Source organism: Chamaea fasciata, unplaced genomic scaffold (assembly GCF_029207755.1).
Source record: "Chamaea fasciata isolate MVZ Bird 193981 ecotype frontalis unplaced genomic scaffold, bChaFas1.0.hap1 SCAF_23, whole genome shotgun sequence".
Lineage (NCBI taxonomy): Eukaryota > Metazoa > Chordata > Aves > Passeriformes > Sylviidae > Chamaea > Chamaea fasciata.
In genome coordinates, this window is record NW_027094108.1 from 2,150,456 (window position 1) to 2,163,486 (window position 13,031).

A 13,031-nucleotide genomic window follows, 5' to 3' on the forward strand; every position below is an offset into this window, starting at 1 on the left:
AATTGCAAACTGCAATTGTTACTTGATTATCAAGTTCCAGGCTCGTTTTCTAGCCCATGGCACACACCTCTGTGTACTTTATTCCTACTTATGTGTGTGTGCTTGGACTTATTTACAGCTCAGGAGTCAGGAGCTGTCTCTGAACACAGATTTGCATTCTGTCTCAACACAGATCCTGTCCCAAGAAATTAAGGAAGAGTAACTTCAAATGCTTGGAAGTTTCATAACAGGACAAACGGGAGAATCCAGGATGCATGATTATATATGAAATAATTTCTTAAACATTTAATACACCTCAGAGAAGTGGCCAAAAGCAGATGCATCTTAATTCTTCATAGTAGTATTACATTATAATAATTTTTGCAGGGAAGCCGCAGAAGTGGAATATGATCATTAAAACAGAACTGCATTAAAATGAAGAGAAAAACTTTCCTTAAGAGAAAGTTTCATGTTTGGTTTTTTTTTTTTTGGTGTGTATTATGAATATACGCTGTAATGTAATGATTATTTTTTCTGATTCTGGAAAAATTGTCTCTAATTGCCTTTTTTTCTTAAAGGAAAAGGAACATTCCCATGTCTGATCCCTCCCTGCTCCATGATAAAGTGGTGGCACTTTACCTCCTTTCACTTTACCTGTGGCTTCCTGTGGTGCCACAGGTGAGGTCACAGCCAAGGACTCCACGGGCACATCCAGGGGCACTCCCCCCTCCACAAACATGAGGTGATCCCGGGCGGCTCCCTTCAGGTGGATCTCGTGGGCTGTTTGCTGGGTGAGACAGAAAGTCCTGGGTGCAGGTGACAGCTCAGGCCACCTGAATGGCACCTGACCCAGCAGCACCAGGAAATCGTGACATCACCTCCCACGTGAACCATCCCAACGATCCTGGGCTCTAATGCAGGAGTTCTGCACCTGCCCCTGGGCTTGCCCACTCTGGCACTTCTGTGTTAAACAACCCGGGAAATGCGCCTCAGGAGGGCACTGGACAAACTAATTACACAAAAGCCACCAAAAGCTGCAAAACTTTTCTGCTGCCAAACTTGGGTCGTGTCCGTTCCTCCTCACCTTATCCCGACATTCCTAACCGCGCTCCCAGGGCTCGCAAGGGCAGCAGCCGCTGTCGCTCAGCCCCGGCCCGTTTGCAGTGCTGCTGCCGGGCATTAGCGGTCACTCTGCACCAACTTTTGGTGTCCTGGCAGCGGCCCAGCGCTGCCCGCGGCGCGGCCACCTGCGCGTCCGGCCGGAGCGTCCCAGGGCAGCTGCACAGATGGAGCCCGGCAGTGAGCGGCTGCAGGAGCAGCTCCCTGGTGCTGCTGCTCCTGCCGGGCCGTGCCGGGCAGGCGGAGCGCCCCTCTCCCCTCTGCTCTGCCACTGAATGCTCCCTGCAGGAGCCCCGCGGAGCTGCGCTCGGATCCCGTCCCCTCCTGACCGCGCCGTGGCATGGACCCCACCTCACTGTTTTTCTCAATTAATAACTGAATATATAAACCCGAAATGCGTCAGAGGGTCCCAAGCGTGCCCTTTCCTCCCTACATCGGTTCATCCAATATTTAGACTGTTTTCATAATCCTGATTGTCTCACCTTGCCGAAGAGCAGAACCTTGAGACGGTCGGAGTAGTAGAGACTTTCGTGATCAGGACTGAAAGTAACAACAAAATCCTGGCTCGTCCCAGCCTCAATTTTTCCTTCTGTTGGAGAGACACTGAACACACTGAAGCCATTATAGTTCTGTGTTCCTGGTAAATAAAAATGAGGATACGGATAAGAAAAACGGACAGCTCTGTTTTACTTCTTCATTAATTTTAAACCCATTTAATTTTTGTTGGAACAGCAAATAAATAAGGGTTGATACATGGCTCTGCAGCAAAACAGGGTGTTAGGAACACCAGATAAATCCATCCATCAGTTTGATGCATTCATCTCCAGAGGAACTGAAGCAGCATCACTGACCCTTCCTATATTCTGACGTGTTTTTACAGAGATGGACATCTTTAACTGTAATCTTTAATATGCAATTGCTGTGTGGGATTATTTAGATTCAAACACTAATATCTCCTTACTTGTGGGTATTTGCTCAGGCTGCATAAATTTACAGCTCCCCATATTGAAAGAATTGCTACAGCTCCTACTGGGGAGCAAAATGAGATCTTTAATTTCAGGGCTGTGATGCCCCAGGTCTGACAGCTGTGCGGATCCAAGAGGACACAGCGATGCTGCTTTTCACCTCCTGAGTCTTTAGCAGAGGAAAAAGAGGGAAGAATAAAAGGAAGTTTACCAACAATCTCTGTTCTCTGCAGGGAGGATGTAAGAAAGGATGGAATTTTCTTCCGGTCTCTGTCCCGTGTTGGTGAGAGCGACTCCAGTTGTACGGAGAAGGGCAGGGTCAGGTTGGAAGTGTTCTCTATCTGGGGACATTCATTCACACAACAGCATTTGCACTGAGGAAATTGATTCTCAGGCCTGTAAGACCCCCAGTTTGCAAAGTGGCTGAATTTATTACGCGGCATTAGTGCAGCTCGGTGTCCCCCGATGCCACCAGAGGCACAATCAGTGCTGCCCATAAGGTGTCACACCAACCCCCACTCCCCATCAAACACTGGACTTTGGTTATTGACAGTCTGTGAGGTGACAGTTTATGTTGTCTTCCTCCTCACAAGAACTCCAGCTGTGCTTGCAGCGGAGCACAGAGGCCTCACCTTGACTGTGGCGGTCACTGTGTCCCCGGCCATGACGTATCCCATGTCCAGCACCTCTCCCACGGAGCGCTCCGTGCTTGGCACCACCCCGTGCCCGGACAGGCGGAGGCTGAGGTTGGTCTTTGCCACCTGGATGTCCAGAGTTTCCAAGAACTGCCCAGAGGGTGCCCAGGTTAGTCCATCTGCTGAGGGAACCCTCGCCCCTCCAGCTGGCCCCTCCCAAAGAGCCATCCCAGAACTGAGACAGGGAACAAAGGCTTTTCCTGCCGGTAACACGTGTGTCTTACACACCTCTCACATCTCTCCTCCTTCCCCCCACTGCTGTTGTATCTTTTACTCACCCATTTATCCTCGCTTGGACAAAAAGAGATGATGAGGGGTTTATTTTCACCCGGCTCAAGTGTTCCAACTGCTCTGACCAACAGGAAGGGGCCATTGGGATTCAGAACTGAGAATCCCAGCTAAAAGAGCACAACTCAAGGAAAGAAGTTCATAAAGATTGAGAAAAAGGATATGAGAACAGATTCTACATATTGTTTACATGTCTTGGTCTGAACTAAGCATCTATAGGCTTTTGAGAGATCAATAACTCAAGAGAGAAGATGAGCTGGTGCTTTAGTGTCCAGCAGTTCCTCCTGCAGAGACAGTCTGATGAAGCAGAGGCCGAAGGTTGTTCCAAACAAGGATACTTCCAGCTTCCCTGGGGAGATATTTTCTATAGTAATTCTCTTCATCATTCTGAGGCCTGCAAGGAATGAAAACACTTCCCAAAGTGAGGATGCTCATCCCTGCGTTCCGTTCCACCCCCTTACTCTTGCTCCTGCCTAGGCCAGACACTCATCCCAGGCCTTTGGCTAAGGCACTACTCAAAGTTTACCAAAATGCTTTCAGATCGGGCTGGAAGCTTTCTGGAGCTGCCAGGTCCATGTCTGGGGATCATGTCTGCTCTTTCATGGGCCTCAGCTGGCCAGAGGCTCCTTGGTTTCCACCTAAATACCCACTAAGGGTATTCCTTTTCCTGTTTTCCACCTAAATACCCTCTCAGGGCTAATTTCCATCCTGACTTTTGAAAATGCAAAACTCTGCTGGGTGAACTCACTGTCAGAGAGAAACCACTCCCAACCAGGATTCAAATTCCATACCTACAGGAACGTCCCCAAAATGGGCCACGTTGATCCCAGAGTCAGAAGTGATCAGAACAGGCGGGGCTACAGCAGGGCAGTGCAGCTCGAGGTACAAGGTGTTGTGAGGGCTGCAGAGAGAGCAAAGGGAGCTGGGGAATAAAAGGGCAGAGCTCTGGGATCACACAGAGATAATTATTGCCAGGGATCTGCTCCTGTCACAGGTTGTCACTGCAACGGTGTGACAGCACAGCACAGGCCTCCGTGACCGACTGTCTGTGCCTGAGCAGAGATGAGCTACAGCTGCCTCAAAGTTTTCACACAATTATTCCTTCAGCTGCTTTGATATTCATGTGTTTGATTCTTATCCAACTGGTGGGCTGGGAGCATGAGTTTCTACCACTGAGCTATGAAGTAATTAAGATCAGAAAACAAATTTCTCCCCCAAAACGAATAAATTAACAAGTCCACCATTTCCCCCTCACATCTCCGGGTTATCCAACTGCACCCACCTGCAGGTTAAGTTCCCCGAGCCCTCCTCTCCAGTGGCGTGGCCACTTGCAACAGAGCATGGGATGATGTATTTGTTAAAATTCCCTCTGAAACTCCTCGTCAGGGAAGCCTGGGCTGCCCTATAAGCATCAGAACTAGAGAATCCAGGAATAAGAATTACCTCAGTGAGTGAGAGAGCAAGAAAAACATCAAATAAATATCTGCCGAGCTATTTGTGATCATTGTTTCTTAGTCACGCATTCAAATTTGAATGAAACAATGAAACTAAATGAGTGTCAGCAATGGACCCACCCTACAAAGTGGTTGGCTTTTGTTGCCAAAAGAGAATAAAAATTAAGAACCCAGATAACAGATGTCACACTAAAGATTGCAAAACTTCAATACAATTTGCTTCTGTTGAATACATCAAGCATTTCAGTGTCTTCCAGTACTTCCACATCATTTCAGTGATATGTAACCACACAGGATCACATTCCTCTAATGCAATATGTAGGCAATACTTCTAAAATAGGGATTTTATTTTTACAACCTCTGCTGAAAGTGTTTAAAAATTATAATTAATGGATTGCAGTCAACATGTGATTTTAGTAAAAGACATCAAAACATCCAGTACAGCCAAATGCCTGGTGCTTCAGTACGTATTTACTTCCAAATACTTCCCAATTCCCGAGCCTGGTCAGAAGTGTGGCTCTGAGAAGTTGAATTACCTGCTGCACAAGGGCCCTCAGGTATCAGATTTTGCATGCGAGTCTCCCAGCCTCCAGGCAGCAATGCTGCTGGTGTTGACTCCCCCTGAGGGGCTCACACTGCACAGGGACTGTTTCAAATGCACATTTCCCAGCAGCATTTCACTGCCAGCACTGATGCTGACCACGACTAATGTGCTGGACTGTGTAAGCCCTCAAATTAAAAATAGAAATTACTCCCTGCTGTGGATTTGGGCCAGAGCTGGTTCTGGTAGATCTCTTCAGAAGAGGTTTATTTGAGTAGTCTCTGTTGGTCCCCAGGTTGAGCTTTGCAGTTGCCCTTTCCATAAACCCCGTGTTGGCTCAGCCCCATCCCCCGCACAGCCCCAGCTCCTGCTCCCTGACAGATTCTTTGAAGTCTTCATCCTTCTGATGCATAAAGGGATTCTTTGCCTCACATGAGAGGGTACAGCTGTGTGGCTCACAAGCAGCACTAATTTTGGAAACAGCCTCTGCAACACAGCTGAAGCTGTTCCCTCGCCAGTTTGCTTTCTTGTCTACCTACAGCTTTAGTAGATTTATTAAACTACTTCTAAAGAGAATGTTGTCTGTGTAGTACAAGATGCTTCTGTTGACTTACTCGGGCTTTAACTCTTCGGGTTTTGGCTCATTAGGGATATTTACAGCAGTCAGGCTAGTCTTGCTTCCAGTCCTTCCTCTGGAAATGGAAACGCTCGATTTCTTTTGCTCTTTCCTTGAATCTTTCTTCTTTTTGCCCATCAGAGGCTGAGGAGTATCACTGGAAATCTGACCTAGACCACTGGAAATCTGATCAAAGACACAGCCAAGGCCACAGAGCAAGGAGGGTGACACAGAGCAGGGGACAAGGGACAACAGAATGATGGTGACAAGCCCACAGACACAGTAGCTACTAAAGACAGATTTCCAATAGTGTAAAATTTAAAAAATAGGTTGAAATGGACATATTTTACCCTCTCTTAGCAGAAGAGGTCTCCTCTCGGAGCAGATGAGTCTCTATCTCATGGGAATTTTACCTGTTTATCTCATAATCAAAGACAACCACAGGTGCTCACATAAATTAGCTGACCTAAGGGTTACATATAAAGCCCACGGATGCTGTAAATCTTCAGCAAGTGTAGAAGATTTTTTAAAAGAGTATTTCAGTAGGCATTTGCAATAAAACCCTCTAGGAATACTTTGGAAATTGTGAGCATGAAATTAAATTATTGCTCAGTGAACAGGCCACACACCGAGTGCACAGTCACACTCTCATCCTTTACAGGCAGGTCCTGCATGGACCACGAGCTTGGGCTTCATTAATATGCAAATAATTTTATGATAAAAATACCATCCAGAGAACCAAGTATCTGGAAGTGACAGACCAGCAGCATGTGCTGTTCTTAGCATTCCTTACTTGTGCTCCTGCCTCTGGCACAGCTGCTGTGCTGAGCCTCCGTGCTGCCTCCTCCCTGATTTGCTGATCCGACAGCGCCGGGCTGAAGGACACTCGGATGGAGCTTTTCTGGGAATGGGAGAGCACACACCGCCGTGAGGGCACAGCTCAGCCCTCAGACACGTGTGACACCTACAGAGCTCCACAGGAGCACACACAGAGCAGCACACATTTCACACATCCTCAGGATAAGGGCATTTGCAGCTTCTTTGGAAGTCCGGGATGTTACAGCAGGCTGGGTTTACATGGCCAACACTTCTGATGTTTAAATATTCCTCACACAAAGCACAGTGACAACACTGGGGACAGAACACTCCCATTAGGCATTAGCCAGATTTGGTGCTTAACCCTCCTGTCTGATTTAAAACATCCTTTCAAACAATACCAAATATTCCAGCTATTCTAACAACAACTGATGTTTTGAGCCTTGTTTACAAGTGGCAGCCTTCGTAAGGATGCAGACGATCAAAGATTTGGCAGAACACCCGACATTTAAAGTGAATTTACCTGCCCAGGCAGCACAGTTCCCACAGAAGGTGCAATGCTCACAGGACAGTCTTGGGGCACGTGGAATTCAAAGGAAGTGGGGCCCACAGGGACGGGGTCCCCAGTGCCAATCCGTGGGACAGGGTGAGTCAGGGGGTTCCCATCCACGTGGGAATTGAGCACGTCCAGAGTGGCTGAAGACACGGAGTTCAGGGCTGTAGCAGCAAACTGAACCAAGGAATGAGACAATTCAAGAGGTGGGTGGACTCCAACTGCTTTGCATGACAGCTTGAATTGTCTAAAAATAAACACATGATAAATTGTCTCAGCATAAAATAGTGTCTTAATCAGCCCGGAAAATAGGGAGCTAATCCTGTAGTCCCTATTTAAGCAGAATTTCAAGCTTGCAATGGGAATTTTGCCTAAAGATGAACAATAATACTATCTATTTTTAATGCACAATTGGCCAGAGTCCCTGCTTGAATTCTTCCTCTGTGAACTTCTGGAAACACATCCAGTCAAATCAAAGTTTATGCCATCATTATTGCAGCAGCATTGGCTTAATGCACAGAGCATTTTTACAGGGAAGTGTTCCTTCAGTATTTGTGCTGAAAAACTGTGCAGGGGTTGAGGGGCTGGAGCTCGGGTGTGAAACAAGGATTAACTTGAGGAGGGGTGGGAAAAGTCATCTCAGTAAAGACAGATGTGAAAACCAAGGATGAAACCAACAGGCACTGAGCAACTCGTGCACCTGGAGAATTCCCACCTGCCTCCGGGGCTTATCCCAGCCTCACCTCCCCAAGGCAGGCAGGGATTCAATTTCTGAACTGGGCTAACAGTGGGAGCCCAGTGACATTCAGATTTTAGCTTCCCTGCTGTCCATCCATTAACACACCTGTTGGTCTCTGTCCTGCAGGTGAGCTCAAAGCTGTACTCTTTTGCCTTGGTGGCTTTAAAGATTATGTCCAGTGTCAGGCTTTCCAGGGGAAGAATAATTCCAAACCCATCGTTGGGCTGAACTTCAGCAAACTTCAAAATGGCAGGAAAAGAAATTATTAGTTAAATTATCAGTTTATTATTAAATTAAAATAAGACACTACTGGCAAGATTTAAAGAAATTGTTATTAAATGTGGAACTGTCAAGAAGAGAGAGACCTTCCTGAGAGAAGTTTTTGTCTGAGTCAGTGCCCAGAGTCTGAGGGGCAGATTTCTCATCTCAAAGGAGCTCTAAAGGTATTAAATCCATTAATTCAGATTTCAGGAGAATTCCTTCCCCAGGTTCTTCCCATCTGTGGACATCACCTTGCTCTAATGTTTATTTACTCTTCATAGAAAACTGAATGAAATGTGGTAAAAATCTCAGCAGTTGCCCCACATCTTTGAGAGCTGGTTCACGTCTGAGGCAGGGACGCCACAGTCACACGAGCAGTTCCACATCCACAGCTGTGCAGTGGTTTGTGCTCGAGTTGATTTTGATTCAGGAAAGTCGCCCCATCACAATTCCAGCTCCTCAGGAAACACGTGCTGGGAAGTAAAGCTTTCATGAAGCTGGAGTTAACAATTTCTTTTAGCTACCCCTTGATTTTAATCCCTAAGCCAGCAGAAAACAGGACAATGCCTAATTAACAGCCAGGTTCCTCCAGCTCTGATGCCAACAGTGCCCAACCATTTCACACTGTGATCACCTTGCTATTATGGAGTGTGAAGAACAAACTTTGTCCAAAAAACTATTCAGGAGACCCAGCCCACATGAGCCCAGCAGCTCCTGTGATTAAATTTGTGCTTCCACATCAACTTCCAGTCACTGAGAAGTGCCCAGGCACGGCTTGGGGTGGTTCCCAAGGAACACTTTAAAGGCAAAGCCTTTGGGCATTTAGTGCAAAGTGGGCACATTCCTCAGCCTGAGGCCACAGCCACAGCCCCCAGCCTGTTTTATTTAGTGGTAGAAGTGTCCCAGGTGTTCTCTTAGGAGATCTCTTGGTGTAAAAACCCAGGAATTCTGATAGGAAAAGGTCAGGAACAGGAAAATCTCCTCCCAGGGGCTTGGCAAACGCAGAGGGTGCCACCCGGGGAGATACACACACCCCAGGACAGAACTCCACAGGGAGCAGGATTCCCATGGGGCTGCAGGAACCAGTCATGATTTGTTTACACTCACACTGAACACGTTCCCATGACACTGAAATCTATTTTGACAGCAGAGGAGGTGTGTGTGGGATAAGTCCGTACCTCTGGCAGTCCCACAAATCCAAACTCCTGTGGCAAGATGGATTTGTTTGTCAGGATGACATTTGCCTGCACAGCTTCATAGATCGTGCAGTATCCAAAGTTGATCTGTGCTGGGCTGATTTCCAAATCAGAAGTAGTAACAATGGCATGGACAGTAAAATCAACTTTTTTAGCCTGAAACAAATGCAAGAGCACAGGATAAAAACCTCCATCTGTGGGTTGTAAGGACAGGATTTAAATGAAATGTCATCCAAAAGGAAAAGTGCAAGAAAAAGTTGCTCTGTTCCTTGACAGTAACATGAGATCAGCACAGAGGAGAAAGGATTTAACTTCCAGTATTGCAAACATGAAACAAGAAAAAAACTATCAAATCTGTATTAACACTTTAGGCATCTTTTACTATTATCACAGAGCCTCAATCAGCAAAGAACTAATCTAAAATTAGGTACCATTAAATGAACATTCACTAAAATAATTTACATAAACTGTCAGTCTGATAATCAGAATCACAAAAATCTCTGACCTTGTCCACGATCAGGATTGTCACTGGGACCTCCAGGATTCCTGTCTCCGCATTGAAATAGCTCCCTGCATCTTCAGGAAGGGACTGCCTGAAAACCCAAAAGTACAAATCCAAACTACACTCGGTGCCATTAAAACCTTCTGACTATTTACTAAGGGGAGTAAGGAATTTTGATGGATGACTTCCAAACAGAAAAGAAAAACAAACTGAATCCTGTTCCTTAAAGTCCAAAAGTTTTATTATTTATAACTTTTAATCTTCGTTCAATTGTCCTCAAATTGGAGGATTCACCTGGTTAAGCATCAACTCCACTCCTTCACTGAAGGGAATCCTCATTAAAATTCTGCTTGCGAGATAAATTCAAATATTAGAGAAAATGGAAAAAGAATGGGGGAAGAAAATGCCAATTAAAAATGAGTGGCCTGTGAAGTCCCACCTCCTGACCAAGGAGGTCAAGAAGATGCAGTCAGGTCAAGAATATTCTGGACTTGCCCCAGGTTTCCTTCAGCCTGGCACCCCCAGGCAATGCTCTGAGCACCAGGTCATGGGCTGCAAGGCAGTGATGTCAGAATGATTGACCTTGTACGGTTATATTGGATAGTTATTTTGTTTTTAAAGACAGGATTTTAGACACATACAGGATTTTAAGGGCAGTCACAGAGGTCAGCATCCATTTATCTTTTTTTTTTTTTAAATGCCATCCAATCATTTAGAATTCTGAAAAATTAAAAGCTTACTGTCTAATCAGAATATAAACCCTGTGCATCTTTGCTGCAGCCCCAGCCCAGCCAAGGCAGTGGCTCCCTCTGACCACTGAAATTAATGATCAGCCTGAGGCAGAACCACTTTGTATCCCAAAGCAGAGACATAAAGTGACCAACCCTGGAGCCCAGCAGTGCCTGATTACCAAGCAGCCTAAGAATTTATAAGGAATATGCAGGTTTTCTGTCCCCAGCTCCATTCCAGAGCTTCAAGCCAAGACAATACAAACCTGGAGCATTTTTAGCTCTGCTGCTCTATTTATATCTCAGAGCAGCAGAGTGAGTTGCTTCCTGTTCTTGGGTCTCCTCAGTGCTCGTGTTCTACTACTACTCATGGAATTGCATGCAACTCTTTAAGGTATTGTTAAAGAATAAAAATAACACCCACTCAGTCACCATGGTGATCCAAAATCTTGCTGTTATTTTGCAATAAGGGTGATGTTCAAAGGTGTTGGGAAGTTCTTTACACATAGAACTGAGGTTATGTGCAAGGGAGGAGTAGAGCATCAGCTTTCACTTTGTCACAGGACATCTGAATAGCAGAAGAAATTAATCTACTTCATAATGCAGAGGGGGAAGAAAATACTTTTAACTGCACGGACACAGGGCAGGACTCTAAATTAGCTGCTCTACCTTGGGGAAAAGGTCCTGGAATCCTTCAGAAAGTTCTCTGAAAATGGCACAATTCAAGAGAAGCACAAAAGACGAATCAGATTTAGACTGCCAGTACCTGCAGGACTAGTTCCAAATGCAGGGAACTACAGGATGTGGTGTTTGGGAATTCTGAAAGGCAGCAGAGTAGAAAACCTGCCTTCAACTAAACGGGAAATGCTGGCTTCAAACTCCCACAAGTTGGATTTTGGAACACGTCTGTGCGCGCAGAACAGCCAGGAGAACTTCCCAAGCCTTCAGGCAGCTCCCTGCTCCCTCAGCACTGCTGAGTGGGGGGTTCTTTTCCCTTTGGTGTCACTTGTAACACAGCTGCTCTATTAATAGAGCTCCTAATGCCAGCTCACTGAGAGGCCCTCACGGAAATGTGTCACTGGCTCAGTGCTTCCCCTCAGCTCCCAGCATCAGGTCTTTAAAACCGATCCGTACCCTCAGCCAGACAGATACTTATTTCGTGTGTCAGAAATGCCTTAATCTCATCAAATCTCCTTGCTGAAGCTTCCCTGTTTTTTAAAAGGAAGATTAAGGTTCTAAATCCAAGCTCTGCTTCCATCCTCTCGGAGAGGGTGACGCTGCTTCGCAGCAGCTGAAGTTCAGGAACTGGAATATGTCATCATGTTACTGTTGTGATCTGATGGGATTTGAGATGCTGCAAGAACTGTAAATACTTCTAGTTCTTTGGATACCAACCTGGGGAAAATTTTGCAATCAGGGTAGAATCCAGAGGTGCTGAGCACATCTGTGAGAACCCAAACACTGTGGAATTAAGAACCCACATCAAAGAAGCAGCAGGTTTGCAGTGGCAGTCAAAGCCAAAGACACTGAAGTGTTTGGCTATAAACCAAAATTAATTCCATATGTGATGAATTACTTTTTGAAAAGAAATGTCCTGCAAAATTCTTTAAGGATGGCAATAATGAGGCAAATAAAGTGAACAGTGGCTGACAGGAACTCTGGTATTACAATTTTTAGAAACTGGAATTGTTTCCTATCACTGAGCTAATGTTTGTATTTGTAGATGTTTCTTAAAATGGAGAAGAAGAACTTGCTGGGATAAAGCTTTTAGCATCAGGAGATGTTACATAAAACACTATGTGAAATTCATTATCAATACCTTCATCATTTGGAGAAAAAATGTACCTGGGGAGGAGAGATATGGACAGGAAGCCCAACCACTCTCACCTTAATTAGCAAGCACAGGAGTTCTTGTCCAGAAATTATTCAATCAGTGATCCATGAAGCAGCCACCTGCCTCAATAACCTCCCTCCTGGACAAGAATAGCTTCCCACAGAACGGGAGCAGCCTACCAGGAATGTGAGGGCTGGGATTGTCACAGCGCTGCTGTCACCACAGGGAGGGCATTGCCTCACAGCCCTGGCAGCCAAGTTCATTTCCTCCTGGAGCATCTGGCAGCTTCCAGGGGGACAGGGGGGAGACCAGACCTGCACTGCAGCAGCCCTGTGAGGTCCAGCCTGGACAGCAGGAGGGAACAACAACCCTGCCCACCTTTTCCACCGACACTGTCTGAAATCCTGAAGGATTAGAGTTGGATTAATGCTGGTTACCTGGGCAGGAACTTGAGCTGTGCACTGAAGGATGACTGAGGCCGGATGTAGCCTGTTTTTGGAAGCAGCTCCATGTGCTTGCTCAATTCTCTGCACACCTCAAACTTCAAACGCAGCGTGGTTGTCGCTCTGCAAACACATCAGACGGGCTGGGGTGGCTTTGAGGCCACTTCAGTGACTCTGGAGTCTGAGCCCTCCTGCCCCCACCCCTGCATTGTAATCAGAACGATCCCAAGCTCCCTTTGAAAATGACGGGCAGGGAACACTGCTACAGCAAGTTCACACAGTTGCGTTCTCTTTTAAGTACA

General features: G+C 46.1%; 1 protein-coding gene across 1 annotated transcript in view; it reads right to left on the minus strand.

The window, feature by feature from the left end:
- Positions 1 to 13,031, minus strand: part of CFAP74 (cilia and flagella associated protein 74) — a 37,836-nt gene that overhangs the window by 4,459 nt on the left and 20,346 nt on the right. The window contains exons 21-35 of the mRNA XM_066203149.1: positions 12,724 to 12,852; positions 9,728 to 9,815; positions 9,205 to 9,378; positions 7,871 to 8,004; positions 6,997 to 7,273; positions 6,451 to 6,558; positions 5,656 to 5,843; positions 4,329 to 4,463; positions 3,838 to 3,947; positions 3,385 to 3,440; positions 3,037 to 3,156; positions 2,696 to 2,848; positions 2,275 to 2,404; positions 1,581 to 1,735; positions 619 to 766 (exon numbers count right to left, since the gene is read on the minus strand). Of these exons, the coding sequence (XP_066059246.1) occupies positions 619 to 766; positions 1,581 to 1,735; positions 2,275 to 2,404; positions 2,696 to 2,848; positions 3,037 to 3,156; positions 3,385 to 3,440; positions 3,838 to 3,947; positions 4,329 to 4,463; positions 5,656 to 5,843; positions 6,451 to 6,558; positions 6,997 to 7,273; positions 7,871 to 8,004; positions 9,205 to 9,378; positions 9,728 to 9,815; positions 12,724 to 12,852 (2,105 nt within the window). The remainder of the gene's footprint in view (positions 1 to 618; positions 767 to 1,580; positions 1,736 to 2,274; positions 2,405 to 2,695; positions 2,849 to 3,036; positions 3,157 to 3,384; positions 3,441 to 3,837; positions 3,948 to 4,328; positions 4,464 to 5,655; positions 5,844 to 6,450; positions 6,559 to 6,996; positions 7,274 to 7,870; positions 8,005 to 9,204; positions 9,379 to 9,727; positions 9,816 to 12,723; positions 12,853 to 13,031) is intronic.